The sequence below is a fragment of the Pan troglodytes genome, chromosome 23 (genome assembly GCF_028858775.2).
Source record: "Pan troglodytes isolate AG18354 chromosome 23, NHGRI_mPanTro3-v2.0_pri, whole genome shotgun sequence".
NCBI lineage: Eukaryota > Metazoa > Chordata > Mammalia > Primates > Hominidae > Pan > Pan troglodytes.
In genome coordinates, this window is record NC_086016.1 from 26,200,031 (window position 1) to 26,217,284 (window position 17,254).

Genomic DNA, 17,254 nt, shown 5'->3' on the forward strand with positions numbered 1-17,254 from the left:
GCAGCCCCAGGCCTCAGCACTGCCAGAACCCCCCTGCAGGCTGCCTTGGGCTAGGCTGGCTTCGCTCCCCCAGGTGCACGCCCCTGACAGGCAGCTCACCACCCACACAGCCCACCTGCTTCTGTGTCTGGGACTGGTCACCCAGTGGGAGGAGGACTCTGGACGAATGATATCACGCCCTTCAGCAAAGCCTCACGTATGTGTCGAGCTGGAGGCCAGCTCTAAAACCCACCATCCTGATTGGTTTCCACAGCTCTGTCTTCATATTGTGCATCTGTGAACCCGGTTTATGGAGGAGGAGGCTGAGCTGGGCCTTGGCTGGGCTTGGGCTTGGAGTCTGAGTTCCCGGGGGCCGGGGGTGCGGGGGAGGGGGTGGGCGCCAGGGCTCTGGGCAGGGCTTTACCTCTTAGCACGTTGAGGATAAAGCTGAGAATGGCACCCCCTGCAGGCGGCGGTGGTGAGTACAGGGTATAGTCCCCCAGGGGCACCTCCAGGGCGTCCACCACCTCGGGCTGGAACTTGGCCAGGTCCTGCAGCGTCAGCTGGCTCCCTGGGATGAGAAGGAGAGGGCTCCATGAACAGATGGGAAACTGAGGCAGGGAGGAATAGCCACTGCTGTCAGGTCACACAATGGGATTCCACTCATGCTTTTGCCTTGTGGACACAGGATGATGGTAGGTCTGTAGGCAGTGGCCTCAGGACTGGCCCCTTGGGGCCAGGCGTGGAGGGGTGGACAGAGACCAGAGGCAGGGAGGCTGGGGAAAGGAAAGGGAAGATGGGAGAGGGAGCTGGCTTATGAGAGCCTGTGAGAATGGTCAGCTCGGCTACCCAGACCTGCCGTGACCATCGGTAACGCCCCTCTGCTGGCCCTAACCCGCAGGCTCTGCTCTCTGAGGTCCTGGACCACAGGGGTCCTTGGGCCGGCAGAGCTAGGTGCATGGCCTCTCGGGGTCCCGGGCACCGCCTGCACTCCCTCAGGGCCTGGGAAGGAGCCTGCCCTCAACCCCCAGTGCCCAGAACTTGGCTCTTCCTCCAGCAGGGATGGGGTATGGAACCTCAGGGAGGCTGACCTTCCTTGGCAATGTCCTCCACCAGCATCTGGCCCAGCCTCCCCGTGTAGAAGACCTCCACGCCCTCTGTGGCCACGGTCTCCAGGGTGGTGGCCAGTGCAGGCCATGGGAGTGGGTCCTGAGGCCTCAGGGGTTCTGTCCCGTTGAAGAAGAGCTGGCTGGGGGGTGGGGGGAGCCTCAGGGTGGGGCCAGGTCCCAGAGGCAGCCACACTCTTCCGGGGCTCTCATGGGTGGAGTCCTCAGGACCCTACAGTGGGGGGCGCCCTGGCCCAGGGTCCCGAGGCACTGGGGTGGACACCGGGGAACTGATTCTCTAGGAGGTGGTGGGACTGACACCACTCACCCAGCTCATGGCCCTGGTCCAGGGAAGGCAAATTTCCCAGTGGGGCCTGGGTCCACCTAGGGCCTGTCATCTCACTCCTGGGAGGGCCTATCAGTGGGCTGGGTGGGGAGGGTGAGAGTGGCAGTTGAAGCCCTCCTGCCATGCCAGAGAGAGGGAGAAGGAGGCCGGGGCCCCAGGGCGGGTGGCAGAGCCCAAATCCACACCTTGGAGTCCTATCACTTGGGCAATAAACTCCCCGCAGCCTAACCGCAAGTTAGGCTCTGCCATGGGGAGCTGGAAGGGCCATGAAAAGTACTCTTTGTCCTGGCCAGCACCCCGAGGGTCAATCCTCCGGTGTAAGAGGGACTGAGGCAGAGCTGGGGTGTGGACTGGGCCCAGACAGGATATGGCCTTGAACCCAGGAACCCAGGGCCACCATGTGGGGCTCACCGCAGGGTTGACGCCTGCAAGGAAGGCCGCAGGAAGCTGTTGTGCAGGAAACGGCTGAGGACAGGGGCCACCACATGCCCCCCTCGGAGCAGCGCGATGGTGGGCTGGAACAGCTGCGCCCAGGGCAGGCGGCCATGGCGGCGGTGGGCCTCGGCATAGCCGCGGAGCTCCCCGGGCACCCCGATCCACTGGGCCCCTGCATGGCACATCCCAGCTCTCAACCCTGTGGCTTCCAGGCCTTCCCAGGTTTGCCATCACCCCTACATGTGGCCCCCCAGTTACAGCAGCCAGAGTGAGCTTTCTGGAGCCCACACCCGATCACGTCCCTCCCTGCTCAAATCACCTGTGGCTCCCCACAAAGTCCATGGCCAAGCCCAAGGGGCCCTGCACAAACTGGCCCCAGGAGCCCCACCCTGCCCCGCCAACCCATCTCCACTGAACCCTCCAGGCCTTTGTCCAGCCTGGTCCCTCTCCCTGGATCACCTCAGAGAGCCCGTTCCCAAGGGGGACCTTCTCAATCCCTGCAGGTTGGGGCTGGGGGTTCCCCACAGGCTCCGTGTCCCCCCGTGCCAGGGAGTCACAGCCTGTCCGTGAGGCGCTGCTCCTTTGCGGGGGTGTTCTGATTAGTCCTAATGGCCTGGGGGGTGGGAGTGGGGGACCTCCATGGGGCGTCACCTGTGCCCAGTGGCAGAGCCTGTGCACACTGGTCCAGCAGGCTCGGGGCGTGGCTGGCCGGCACCGTCTCCCGGGCATTGATGACCTCCACCTTCCCTGGAGTAGGGCAGGGCAGGTGAGCGGTCATGGACCCTGCAGACAGCCCCTGGCCTGCTCTAGGCCTCAGTTTCCATCTCTGCATTATGAGATGGACTCTGGGCTAACACAGGGACAGGAGTTGACACAAGGGCTTTGCATAGCTGAGGCAAATGGGGCAGGGCAGGGGGCCCAAGAACACCCAGAAACGGGCTTGAGTTGATGGGACTGGCTGGAGAAGGGGTTACGCAGTGGTGTGGACAAGCCCATCTTCCCCATGGCAGTTCATATGTGGGCCCACCTGTCGTCACATTGTAGATGGTGAAGATGACCCCTCCGCCCAGGCCCATGCTCTGAGGGTTGACGACGCTGGTGCAGACCAGAGCTGCGATGGTGGCATCCACGGGTGAGCCCTGCTGCTGGAGGATGGCTCTAGGGGACATGGCACAGAGTCGCTGTGGGGCTCCCCTCCCCCTGCCTCCCCACCAGGCTTGCTCAGCTGGCACTCATTGGAGAATGGTGACGGAGGCGGCACGTCGGCTGCCACCAAACCGCAGATTAGGTTGCAGAACACAGCCAGGCTTCCCCATCAAATCCAGCTGCTCACAGGTCCACAACACACTATGGTTGCAAAGTGTGATGCCATTTACACTGACCTTTGCCATATACAAGGTGCTTCTCAGTTTGCAAAGTACTTCTGTTGCCATTGTTCCCAGCAGCACCAGCTCATATGCTACAGGCAGAACCAGGCCTCGGCCACCTCTCAGTCCCTCACAGTGGCCTCAGGAGCCCACCCTGGGACTCCACTCCCCATCTCACTGGGGACACTCTGGCCACAACTACTTCAAGGCTGGCCTTTGGCAGGTGATCCCAGGATCCTTCCCTGCCAGCAGGGCATAGGGCTTGAGCTGATGGACCCCAAAACTTCTCTTGGGACTCTGAGCCTATGGAAATTCTCTGGCCTAGGCTGGGTGTGGTGGCTCATGGCTATAATCCCTGCACTTTGGGAGGCCGAGGCGGATAGATCACTTGAGGTCAGGAGTTCAAGACCAGCTTGGCCAACATGGTGAAACCCCGTCTCTACTAAAAATACAAAAATTAGCTGAATGTGATGGCGGGCACCTGTAATCCCAGCTACGCAGGAGGCTGAGGCAGGAGAATTGCTTGAACCCAGCAGGCAGAGGTTGCAGTGAGCTGAAATCATGCCACTGCACTCCAGCCTGGGAAACAAAGCAAGACTGCCTCAAAAAAGAAAAAAAAAGAAAAGAAAAGAAAGAAGGAAAATAAATGCTCTGGCCTACCCCTCCCCATCTGTCCATGGGCAGCAAGAGGTGGGCCCTTTAGCACTGAGGGCTGGTCAGCCTGGCCTACATTATGATGATCCCTGTCCCTGGGGCACAGGCCTGCACAGCTCACTGAGGGCAACCTCTTCCCTAACACCCAGGAATCCTTCCTCCCCAGCACCTCAAGAAGCCAGCTTTTTTTTTTTTTTTTTTGAGACGGAGTTTCAATCTTCTTGCCCAGGCTGGAGTGCAATGACACTATCTTGGCTCATTGCAACGTCGCCTCCCGGGTTCAAGCGATTCTCCTGCTTCAGCCTGCCGAGTAGCTGGGATTACAGGCATGCACCACCATGCCTGACTAATTTTGTATTTTTAGTAGAGACGAGGTTTCTCCATGTTGGTCAGGCTGGTCTCAAACTCCCGACATCAGATGATCTGCTCACCTCGTCCTCCCAAAGTGCTGGGATTACAGGCGTGAGCCACTGCGCCTGGCCAGAAGCCAGCATTTAAACCCCAGTTGCAGATGGGGAAACTAAGGCCCAAAGAGGGAATGGACCTGGGTCCCTGCACCCACCCCGTGGGACCTCTGGCCCTAGCACCCTCCTTTGGCTCAGGTGTCTGTCCTGACCTAGCATGTCCATCTGGACACAAACCCACCCCAGCTCCTGAGCCACATGTCCCTCTCTCGGCCCACACGTGGCACACATGGGCACCATAGGGACACATGTAATCTTGGAACAGGAAAGAGAGCACAAAGCCAGAAAATGAAATAAACAAGTCAGGCATAAACACTAATTTTTATAAGAATAAAACACCATAAACAAAGCCAAATGACAAACTGGGGGAAAAAACACTTTAAACTCCCATCCCAGACAAAGGCCTCACTTCCTAACTAAATGGAGTGCACCCTTGCTTCCCCAACCTGTCTGCTTCCAGCCTAGTCAGTTGTCTTGGCTTCCAGGGCAAAATGGGGTAAATGGTTACAGATGGGGAAACCAAAGCCCCAAGAGGGAATGGGCCAGGTCCCTGCACCCACCTCGCCCACCCTGCCAGGCTTTGGTTTTCCTCCCACCTCCCTGGTCTCCTGATGTTGGGGGCCCCAGGCTTGGTCCATGGTCCTTGTGCATCTGTATCTTCTCCCTGGGTGAGTCCATCCAGGCTCATGGCATGAGATGCAACCTGTGTGATGGTAACTCCCCGACTTTAACTCCGCCAGTCCTCTCCCTACACTCGAGACACTTATACCCAGCTATGCACAAGGTACCCACTCTGGGTGTCTAAGAAACATTTCAAACATACCATGACCTAAACTGTACTTTTGATTTTCCTTCCAACCGTCCCTGCGAAATGGCTCCTCTCCTAGTCCTCGTTGTCTTAGAAATTGACACAACCACTCCCCCTTTTGCTCAGCGCCTACACCCTGGAGCCATCCTGGATTGGTCACTTTCTTCCTTCCCCACATCCAACCCACCAGTGACTCTGGATGCAGGTTCTACCTCCATCTCCACCACACTGGTCCAAGCCACCAACCTCTCTCAGCTGGGTTATTGCAAGGGCCTCCTACCCAGGCCCCAGCGTTGGCCTTGCTCCCTTACATTTTAAAAAAATAATCTGTTAAGGCCGGGCGCGGTGGCTCATGCCTGTAATCCCAGCACTTTGGGAGGCCCAGGCAGGCAGATCATGAGGTCAGGAGATCGAGACCATCCTGGCTAACACGGTGAAACCCCATCTCTATTAAAAATACAAAAAATTAGCTGGGCATGGTAGCGGGTGCCTGTAGTCCCAGCTACTCAGGAGGCTGAGGCAGGAGAATGGCGTGAACCTGGGAGTCGGAGCTTGCAGTGAGCCGAGGTCGTACCACTGCACTCCAGCCTGGGCAACGGAGCGAGACTCCATCTCAAAAAAAAAAAAAAAATCTGTTAAACGTAAATCAGACTTCCTGGTAATGGGAGACTGTAATTCAGACCACACTTCCCTCAGAGAACTAGAAAAGCCCAGCAAATAGAAAACATGTGCTTAAAGGCATAGGAGGCAGAGAAGTACAGGGCTGGAGACAGGCAAGGCCAGCATTCCCCTCAAGGTGACGGCCAATCCTGAAGAGGAGGCTGAGAAATAGATCAGGGATTCTTTTTTTCTTTTCTCTCTCTTTTTTTTTTTTTTTTTGCTTTTTATTTTTCTGAGACACGGTCGCCATTACTTTTAATGGCAAAAACCGCAATTACTTTTGTACCAACCTAATATATTGCTCTGGCTGGTCTCAAATTCTTGGCCTGAAGCAATCCTCCTGCCTCAGTCTCCTGAGTAGCTGTGACTATAGGCGTGAGCCACCACACCTGGTCTAGAGCAGTGCTGTTGACCTACTCATGTGGCTGAGGGAGGGGATGCCATAATGCCCCACACGTGGGGTGCAGGTTTCTTACTCTAGGAGTCAACTAGAAATAGAGCAGCCCTCAGGAGCACTGGATCCAGCTTCAAATCATCTCAGTCACTCAAATGCATAAAGGAGATCCCAGAATTTCAGATCGCTAGGCCTCAAATTATTTTATATTTATTTATTTATTTGAGACAGCATCTCACTCTGTTGTCCAGGCTGGAGTGCAGTGCCTCGATCTCGGCTCACTGCAACCTCCACCTCCTGGGTTCAAGCGATTCTCCTGTCTCAGCCTCCCAAGTAGCTGGGATTACAGCCACCAGCCATCACGCAGAGCTAATTTTTGTATTTTCAGTAGAGACAGGGTTTCACTGTGTTGGCCAGGCTGGTCTTGTACTCCTGACCTCGTGATCTGCCCGCCTTGGCCTCCCAAAGTGCTGGGATTACAAGCGTGAGCCACCGCACCCGGCCTCTAACAATTTTTATACATACTCTCCAGTGCCAAATTAAAAACAACCAAGCAAACAAGGAAATAAGAGAGCAGGAACATAGCTCATGAGAAATCACAGACAACTTTTAAAAAGGTCCATAGGATCTCCAGGTTATGAAATTGGCAGACCATGTACTTTAAAATAAATACTTTGTATCTATATTCAAGGATATAAAGAAATAAGAATTTTATCAAAGAACTGGCATCTATTAAAAATGGAGGCTGGGAGTGGTGGCTCAAGCCTGTAATCCCATCACTTTGGAAGGCCAAGGTGGCTAGATCACCTGAGGTCAGGAGTTCAAGACCAGCCTGGCCAACGTGGTAAAACCTCATCTCTACCAAAAATACAAAAATTAGCCAGGTGTGGTTGTGGGCACCTGTAATCCCATCTACTTGGGAGGCTGAGGCACAAGAAACATTTGAACCCAGCAGGTGGAGGTTGCAGGAAGCCGAGATCTTGCCACCACACTCCAGCCTGGGGGACAGAGTGAGGCTCCATCTCAAAAAAAAAAAAAAAAAAAAAAAAGGCCAGGCGTGGTGACTCACGCCTGTAATCTCAGCACTTTGGGAGGCCAAGGCAGGCAAATTGCTTGAGGTCAGGAGTTTGAGACCAGTCTGGCGAATATGGTGAAACTCTGTCTCTACTACAAATACAAAAAAATTAGCAGGGCATGGTGTCATGCGCCTGTTGTAATCCCAGCTACTTGGGAGACTGAGGCAGGGGAACTGCTTGAACCAGGGAGGTGGAGGTTGCAGTGAGCAGATATCGCGCCATTGCACTCCAGCCTGGGCGACACAGTGAGACCCCATCTCAAAAAAAAAAAAATACAAAAATTAGCCAGGCATGGTGGCTCATGCCTGGAATCCCAGCTACTCAGGTGGCTGAGACAGGAGAATCACTTGAACCCGGGAGGCAGAAGTTGCAGTGAGCTGAGATCACGCCACTATACTCCAGCCTGGGCGACAGAGCAAGACACCGTCTCAAAAAAAAAACAAAAGTGAAAGTGGAATATATGTATATGTGTGTGTATATATATGGAATATATATATATATAATATATATATGGAATATATATATATATTTTTTATATATATATATATATATATTGCCCATGACACAGTCCTCAGGAGATCCTTGACCATGTGCCCAAAGATATTTTTTCCCAAAGATATTTTTATAAACAAAAATAAAGGGTGGCCAGGCGTGGTGGCTCACGCCTGTAATCCCAGCACTTTGGGAGGCCGAGGGGGGTGTATCAGGAGGTTAGGAGATCGAGACCATCCTGGCTAACACAGTGAAACCCGTCTCTACTAAAAAATACAAAAAATTAGCCGGGCGTGGTGGCGGGTGACTGTAGTCCCAGCTACTCGGGAGGCTGAAGCAGGAGAATGGCGTGAACCCAGGAGGCAGAGCTTGCAGTGAGCCGAGATTGCGCCACTGCACTCCAGCCTGGGCGACAGAGCGAGACTCTGTCCCAAAAAAAAAGGGTAACAGAAGAGGTAAACGTGTGGGTAAATCTAAATGAACGTTATTGGTATAAAATTATAGTAGTATAGAAAATGATATCTTGTGGGGCTTAAAATAAAAGGTACTGAAATATGTATGGGTACAGTTATATATCTGGGATTTGCACTGAAATAATGTGGGGTAGAGGGAAGCAGGAAAGAGTATACATGAAATTAGCTTGGCCATAAGTTGTTGTTGAAATTGAATGGATACTCGGGGCTTCATTACACAATTCTCTTTACTCTTACATAGCTCTACACTCTCAACATAAATAAGAATAAAAACACAAAAAACACACAGATACATCTATGCACACACATATATTTAAAATACACAAAAATATTAGCATATAAGTCACTGGGGGTAAATTTAGTTCCTGTTCGAAGGTTCTTCTACTGACTAGGAAGAGGATAGAAGTACTAACTCATAGGCTGGGCGTGGTGGCTCACGCCTGTAATCCCAACAGTTTAGGATGCCGAGGCAGGCAGATCTCTTAAGGTCAGGAGTTCAAGGCCAGCCTGGCCAACATGGTGAAACCCTGTCTCTACTAAAAAAGAATACATCCGGGAGGGAGGTGGGGGGGTCAGCCCCCCGCCCGGCCAGCCGCCCCATCCGGGAGGTGAGGGGTGCCTCTGCCCGGCCGCCCCTACTGGGAAGTGAGGAGCCCCTCTGCCTGGCCAGCCACCCCGTCCGGGAGGGAGGTGGTGGGGTCAGCCCCCCCGCCTGGCCAGCCGTCCCATCCGGGAGGTGAGGGGCGCCTCTGCCCGGCCGCCCCTACTGGGAAGTGAAGAGCCCCTCTGCCCGGCCAGCTGCCCCGTCCGGGAGGGAGGTGGGGGGGTCAGCCCCCTGCCCGGCCAGCCGTCCCGTCCGGGAGGTGAGGGGCGCCTCTGCCTGGCCGCCCCTACTGGGAAGTGAGGAGCTCCTCTGCCCAGCCACCACCCCGTCTGGGAGGTGTGCCCAACAGCCCATTGAGAACGGGCCAGGATGACAATGGCGGCTTTGTGGAATAGAAAGGCGGGAAAGTTGGGGAAAAGATTGAGAAATCGTATGGTTGCCGTGTCTGTGTAGAAAGAAGTAGACATGGGAGACTTTTCATTTTGTTCTGTACTAAGAAAAATTCTTCTGCCTTGGGATCCTGTTGATCTGTGACCTTACCCCCAACCCTGTGCTCTCTGAAACATGTGCCGTGTCCACTCAGGGTTAAATGGATTAAGGGCGGTGCAAGATGTGCTTTGTTAAACAGATGCTTGAAGGCAGCATGCTCCTTAAGAGTCATCACCACTCCCTAATCTCAAGTAACCAGGGACACAAACACTGCGGAAGGCCGCAGGGTCCTCTGCCTAGGAAAACCAGAGAACTTTGTTCACTTGTTTATCTGCTGACCTTCCCTCCACTATTGTCCCATGACCCTGCCAAATCCCCCTCTGTGAGAAACACCCAAGAATTATCAATAAAAAAAAATAATAAAAAAAAAAGAATACAAAAATTAGCCGGGCATAGTGGTACACACCTGTGGTCCCAGCTACTCAGGAGACTGAGACAGGAGAATTGCTTGAACCCAAGAGGCGGAGGTTGCAGTGAACCAAGATTGCTCCACTGCACTCCAGCCTGGGCAGCAGAGCAAGACTCCCTCTATCTCAAGAAAAAACAAATAAACAAAAAAAGTACTAGCTCATGTTAGACTTTGGTAAGTGAAGGATGCATGTTGTAAACTCTAAAATAATCTACTGTCATCTTTTAAAATAACTCCAAGACTGCACAGTTAGGAAACTAATAGAGTAAAAGGAAATTGAATAATAAAAATAATAAATGCAAAACAAGATGTGAAAGGAGATAAGAAGAAACAGAATAGGCATGGAAAACAAGTTGGTGATGGGTTTCAACCCAAATAAATCATCACCTACTTTTAAAAGGACAATCAATAAAAATTAAAGTAATTGGAAATAAAGTAAAACCCAACTAATGCCTTTTATGTAAGGATACAGAAAGGCGGAAAATAATGAAAAATATATCATGCATGCACTAACCAAGAAAGCTGTATAACTTTTTTTTTTTTTTGAGATAGAGCCTCACTCTGTCTCCCAGGCCGGAGTGCAGCGACGTGATCTTGGCTCACAGCAATCTCTCCCTTCTAGCATCATGCGATTCTCCCTGCTCAGCCTCCCAAGTAGCTGGGACTACAAGTGTGCCAACTTAGAATTATATTAGCCACACCCAGCTAATTTTTGTATTTTTTGTAGAGGCAGGGTCTCACCATGTTGCCCAGGCTGGTCTTGAACTCCTGGGCTTCAGCGACCCACTTACCTTGACCTCCCAAAGTGCCAATTACAGGCATGAGCCACCATGCCCAGCATAACTATTTTTAATGAAGTAGACTTTAAGAAGAAAAGTATTATTAGAGATAAGAGACACATCACAGAAAAGAAGAAATTACTAGGAGACGGGTGCAGTGGTTCATGCCTGTAATCCCAGCACTTTGGGAGGCCAAAGCGGGCAGATCACCTGAGGTCGGGAGTTTGAGACCAGCCTGACCCACATGGAGAAACCCTGTCTCTACCAAAAATACAAAATTAGCCAGGTGTGGTGGCGCATGCCTGTAATCCCAGCTACTCAGGAGGCTGAGGCAGGAGAATCGCTTGAACCCAGGAGGTGGAGGTTGCAGTGAGCCAAGATCGTGCTATTGTACTCCAGCCTGTGCAACAAGAACAAAACTCCATCTCAAAAAAAAAAAAAAAAAAAACGAGGTTACTAGCTAGTTTCAGTATTACTTAACATCCAGGAAACTGGATATAGAAGTTTTTTTAGAGAAACTAAACCAATAGGTTATACATAGAGATTTATTTAGGAATTGGCTCACATGATTGTGGGGACTAGCAAGTTTAAAATCTGTAGGGCAAGCCAGCAGGCTATAAATTCAGGTAAGAGTTGATCTCGAATTCTGGAACCTAACATCTGTAGAGCAGTCAGCAGGCCAGAAACTCAGGCAGGGTTTGTGTGTTACAGTCTTGAAGCAGAATTCCTGCTTCTCTGGGAAACCTCAGTTTTTGTTCTTAAGGCCTTCAACTGATTGGAGGTGGCCCACCCATATTATGGTGGGTAATCTGTTTTACTCAAAGTCAACTGACTGTCAGTGTTAATCACATCTATGAAATAACCTCCCAGCAAGATATTGACAAGTATTTGACCAAACAACGGGGCACCATAGCTTAGCCAAGTTGACACATAAATTAACCATCAGGAGCGAGTAGAATATCCAAAAAACAACATACTAGGGGTATTATATCTTATATAGCTATTATAATTATATAAAACATACAATTATAGAATGAAGATATTAAGATAACCATTAGAACAAAAATATAAACTTTTCTTTCTTTCTTTCTTTCTTTTTTTGAGACCAAGTCTTGCTCTGTCACCCAGGCTGGAGTGCAGTGGCGCAATCTTGGCTTACTGCAACCTTTGCCTCCTGGGTTCAAGTGATTCTCCTGTCTCAGCCTCCCAAGTAGCTGGGATTACAGGGACCCGCTACCATGCCCAGCTAATTTTTGTATTTTTAGTAGAGACATGGTTTCACCATGTTGCCCAGGCTGGTCTCCAACTCCTGACCTCAAGTGAGCCACCCCCCTCGGCCTCCCAAAGTGCTGGGATTACAGGTGTGAACCACCACACCCAGCCAAAAATCACCTTTTTTACAAGGATCAAAACAGTCATTATGCTGGAGATGACAGACCTCACTGTCACCATGCTCCTTTTGTATGTCTACTAGGCACGGTGCTGGGTCCACACTCACAGAAACCTTAGGAACTCGCACCCAGGGGCTCCAGCTGTAGCAGAATCCCAAGAATAAAACCTGGTGCTGAAAGAAAGAGTAGGAGATGGGGCCGGGCGCCATGACTCACTCCTGTAATCCCAGCACTTTGGGAGGCGGAGGTGGGCGAATCACGAGGTCTAGAGTTGGAGACCATCCTGGCTAACATGGTGAAACCCCATCTCTACTAAAAATACAAAAATTAGCTGGGCGTGGTGGCTGGCACCTGTAGTCCCAGCTACTCAGGAGGCTGAGGCAGGAGAATCATTTGAACTGAGGAGGCAGAGGTTGCAGTCAGCCGAGATCACGCCACTGCACTCCAGCCTGGTGACAGAGCGAAACAGCATCTCAAAAACAAAACAGAAAAAAGAGCAGGAGACTGGACCCTGGGAGGGCCTCCTGGTGAGAGGTGAGCACAGAGGGGAGAGATGATGGAGTCAGGAGCATGGGCTTCTGGTGGCCCCAGCAGACCCTGTGGCAGTGTGGCCAGGGGCCTCTGCAAGGAGGGATCTTGGCCAGGATGACGCTGCAGCAGGCCTCTTCCTGAGGCCCCCCAGCCAGTCCGGCCAGGGTCCCAGTGTCCAATGACCCCTGTTCCGCAGCAGCAGCTGGGGCCAGCCCCAGGCTCTCTTCCACTCCCAGCTTCTTAAGACAGGAAGTGGAGAGAGTTGTTTGACAAAACACTGGGGCAAACCACATCCTCTCTCTTCACCAAGGGAGAGTTCGAGGGGATGCCGGCAGAGGGCGCTTTAGAGTAGAGACCCCTACCCAACCAGTGACCGTCACGCACACAGCAGGGCACGCTATGGAGACCCCCAGACAGTCACTCAGGGAGACCCAGCAGGTCCAGACTCCACCCAGAAATTTGTGGCAGCAGGTCCCCACTCCCAAAGGCCACGTGCCCACGGGTGGTCTCTGGTGCCTGAGACCCCAGTCTCATTTGCATCTTTGCAACTTCGAGTTTAAATGGGTGTCGCATCCTGTATGTCCTCCTGAGCAGAGGAGGGGCACAGCCTGGGGTGGCAGCTGGCGTCAATCCCTCAAATCCCCTGAGAGCCACTGGGGAGACTAAGCAGTCCCCAGCCCCCACTTGTCCCTGAGCTGCCATTCTCAGCCCTGTGGGAGGAGACAGAAAGCCCTGAAGAGAAACCAAAGGACCAGGTCAGGAGGGGCGGGGGGTGGCATGAGCAATCAGGGCAGGGAAGGATGGACAGATGGGGGAATGGAGGGAAGAAGGAATGAATGAAAAGGTGAATGAATGAACAGAGAGAGAGAGCGGCCACTCCTCCCTTGCTTTAATTTACAAAGCACTGGGATCCTCCCAACAGCCTGCAAGACAGAACTTCTGGGAAGCAGACCAGGTGGCTGGCAGGGAGGGGAGGCTTGCCCTGGCTTTTGTGGGCCCAGTGGGAGGCAGGGAGCAGGAAGGGGCATCCTGTATGTGTCCTCTGCAGCGGCAGCAGCGGAGGCCTCCCTTGGGCTGGGCTTCCTGGAAGAGGGTCAGGAAACACCCGCTGTGGCCCCTCTCCACCACGCCCTCATCCAGGACACCAAGTATCAGTCACTCAGCTCACGAGACCCAGGCCCTGACTCAGGGAGAGAGGATGTGAGGGGTGGGGTACCGGGCTCCCCAGGACTGAGAGACCCAAGATGTGGCCCCGGGCTGGGTGTTGGGGCAGACTGGCTATGGCAGCATTGTGTGTACCCCAGCAGGCCAGTACCCACGCAGGGAGCCTCCAAACCCCTTCACCCATGACCCTGGGAGAAGACCCCAGCCTTGGAGAATTGGCCTCACTGAAGGGGCCTGCACCGGCCAGCAGGGTCAGGTTCCCACCTGGGATGTGCAAATGGGCCTCCTGAATCCTGGAGCCAGGCGTGGACTCACACACCACCATTGTCCCCAAGTCCCCATCTGCCCCACGGGTACACCCTGCTACCTGTTCTGTGCAAGGGCCCTGAGGCTGCCTCCTTGCGCCCAAGCCCTGCAGGTGCTGAAGCCCACACACACACGGCTCCTGCTTCCTGGGCCAGTGCATGTGCGTGCATGTGCACACACACACACTCACACACACTCACATACACATACCCACACACAATCATACACATTCACACACACCCACACTCCCCACACTCACACTCACACACACTCACACACACCCACACATGCATGCAATCACACATACCCACACACTCACACACGCATGCAATCACACCCACACACTCACACACACACCCACACATACATTCACTCACACACACACACACACGCCTTCTCCAGGAGGGGCTGGCTGCCAAGGGCCACCCAGCTTCCTCCCACATCTCACTCACCGTCCAATATCCGAGCAGACCTTGGAGTCGGCGGCAACAGCAGCATGGGCAAACGCCTGGGGGCCACAGGAGGCTTGGTGTTGAGAGAGGACCACAGCCAGCACAATGACAGCCAGCGCCAGCCCCAGACCCAGCAGGACTAGGCCGACCGTGGCCCCGTAGCCCCGGGCCATGGCTCTGCAGCCCAGAGGAGAGCGGCGGCTGGTGGGCAGACGGAGGGACGGATGGGTGGGCAGATGAATGGACAAGAAGATGCACAGAGTCACAGGTAATTGGACAGATGGACAAACAGGTGGGGGCTGAAGACAGACACGAAGATGGATCAACAGATAGGCCAGATAGCTAGACAAAGAGGACAGTAAGAGAAAGATGGTCAGATAGACAATGGGACAGAGATGGGCTTACAGATGGGCGGACAGACAGACAGCTCTGAACAGCGGGCTGCCAGATGGACAGATGGGTGAATGGACAGACGGCTGGCAGCTGTGGCGAGCTGCTGCCCTCACCAAGTGCACACTACGGAGTGGCCAAACTCACGCCTCAACTTCTAGTTTTCAGCTCCTGCTTGTTGCTGGCAGGAGGCCAGGCAGCAAAGCGTCTGAGGGGAGTTTTCCTTGCCTAGAGGAGTCAGCTGCTGTGTTAACTCCCTCACTGCTGGTAGGTCCAAAGGCCCCACCTACCGCCCGCCAGAGCCCAGGGTCACACTGTTGCAATGTGCAGGAGAACTTGGTGCCTGCTGCACTGCGGTTGCCAGATAGGGGCAGGGCTCCCTGGAACCTCCACACCATTCCCCGGGTTCCCAGCAGCTCTGGGAAAGCAGAGCTGGGGCCGCTCAACTCTCTCCCCTGGATCCGGCAAGGCTGCCCCCCTCCCAGAGTGGAGCCCTGCTCCCCAGCTCCCATCTCTATCCCCTAACCCTCTCTGCATGGCCCAGCCTAGTCAGCATCAAGGTGGAGCTAAACAGAGACAGAGGGAGGGGGACACAAGGTGGTGTCACTTAAAACTTGGGTTCAAGTCCTTATGCTTCTGCAGCCTGGCCTGGGTCCCACAACTCCCCAGGGTGGCCAAGGGCTTCCCAGTCTGCACAGAGGACAGGGGGACTTGACAGCATCAAATGCTGGTGACTACAAGACGCCCATGTGGGGAATGCAGACAGACCATGCCTCTAGCCTTTGGCATCCGGGACCATTTGTCCAGGACTTGCTGTCCTGGAAATGCAGCATGGACCTCCAGGGAGGCAGGCTGTGTGGAGGCCACGCCCTGCCTGCAGCTCTTTCCCACCCTAGCTGCGGGTCTGCTTCCCTGAATCCAAATCTGCTATTACTGTGCCGGCAGCGCAGCCTCTCTAGGGACACTGGCCTGGCTCTGTTCTCCCTAGGCCTCAGGGTGCCTAAATGGGAGGCAGCCAGGGGAGTGAGGACCCACTGAGGGGCTCCGTTGACCAGGCTCAGCAGGGGTGCAGGTGATGTGGGCTGGAATCCTTCCCACGTGGCTCCCACAGTCCTCCCCGCTTCCTCCCCAGCTGAACACTGCCTGCTCCAGATGTCTACACCTGGAAGCCGGGCCCCCCCATCTGGGCAGCAGAGAAACTGAGGCACAGAGACAGACTGTGTCCTTACAGGCCACACAGCCTGCCAGGCCCCTATGTCCAGCCAGAGCCCCTGGTCAGCCTGGACTGGAGTGATTGTTTAGAGGCAGGCTGTTCCCACGGCTGCCTCTCGCGGTGGGGGGCCTGTGGATGCCTCCTCCCGCCCCCACCCGACTCCCAAGCCTCAGTGACATTGCTCAACCAGGAGCTGAAGTGCATTCCTGGGCTTAGGCCAGCCCACCCACCCACCCGCTGCAGTCCTGGAAGCTCAGAGGCCTGGGCAGCAGGAACAGTGGAGACAGCAGCGTGGGGGACGTCCCCCCTCCTCTCCCCACCATCCTGGTCAGGCAGAGGCCAGGGTGCAGGGACCACCTGAGCAAAGGCCCAGGGAAAGGAATGGGTGTCATTCTGGTCCTGATCCGAGACACAGCCAGGAAGGTCCCTGAATGTCCTTCCTCAGGAAATGGTGGGGGAAGGGGCGATGAGAATGAAGGAGAGGATTTAAGTCCCTCACCCCCCGAGGTAGTCCTGGGCTGAGCCCCATGGGACCTGGAGAACCAGGGTGTACCCCACCAGTGTGTCGGGTCCAGGAAGCCTCGTGGCCAGCTCCCACTTCTCTTGCTGCTGTGCAACCCAGAGCAAGGCCTGCCCCTCCAGCCTCAGTCTTCTCCCCTGAAAATGAGGCCACGACCTGTCCTCTCAGGCCAAAATAAGGATTGAGGCTGGCTGCAGTGGCTCACCCCTGTAATCCTAGCACTTTGGGAGACTGAGATGGGGGCACTGCTTGAAGTCAGGAGTTTAAGTCCAGCCTGGTCAACATAGTGAGACCCCATCTCTATTTGTTTAAATAATTTTTTAAATTAAATAAATAAAATAAGGATTGAGGAGTGACTCGTACATCACTCAACTGGGAGCCCCAGAGACATAGCCCTCCAGGGCTCAGAACCGGTGGTACTCTACTCTGCAGGCACAAAACCCTGTTTGTCTGTGGGCCCTTTGGTATCACCAGGTTTTCGGGGCTCCTGAAGGATAGCCCCGACCTGGCCTCACCTGGGCCCTGGCCAGAGTGCCCCTGGTGATATCCAGGTGCTGGGCTGTGACCACCACCCCTCACCAGCCTACCTCCACCAGCCTTTCCCAGAATCCTGCCCCAGGTGTTGGAACTGTGCCTGGAGGAGGGAGCAGGCCCCGAGGGAGGCCTGGAGGGGCTGCCGATGGTGAAGGCTGCTGTGTCTAGTTGTTCCCTTCCAAACCCACTCCCTCTGGGCTGCGTCCCCGGCTGGTCCA

The 17,254-nt window shown here is 54.1% G+C and overlaps 1 protein-coding gene across 16 annotated transcripts in view; it reads right to left on the reverse strand.

The window, feature by feature from the left end:
* Positions 1 to 16,823, reverse strand: part of GGT5 (gamma-glutamyltransferase 5) — a 29,055-nt gene extending 12,232 nt beyond the window's left edge. For 9 of the 16 annotated variants that reach the window (XM_024352487.3, XM_024352483.3, XM_063807478.1 and 6 more), the window contains exons 1-6: positions 14,380 to 16,823; positions 2,894 to 3,024; positions 2,518 to 2,613; positions 1,843 to 2,038; positions 1,071 to 1,228; positions 404 to 550 (exon numbers count right to left, since the gene is read on the reverse strand). In XM_024352487.3, the coding sequence (XP_024208255.1) occupies positions 404 to 550; positions 1,071 to 1,228; positions 1,843 to 2,038; positions 2,518 to 2,613; positions 2,894 to 3,024; positions 14,380 to 14,552 (901 nt within the window). In that variant the 5' untranslated portion in view covers positions 14,553 to 16,823. 16 annotated transcript variants of the gene reach the window in all.
* Between the last annotated feature and the right edge of the window lie 431 nt (positions 16,824 to 17,254).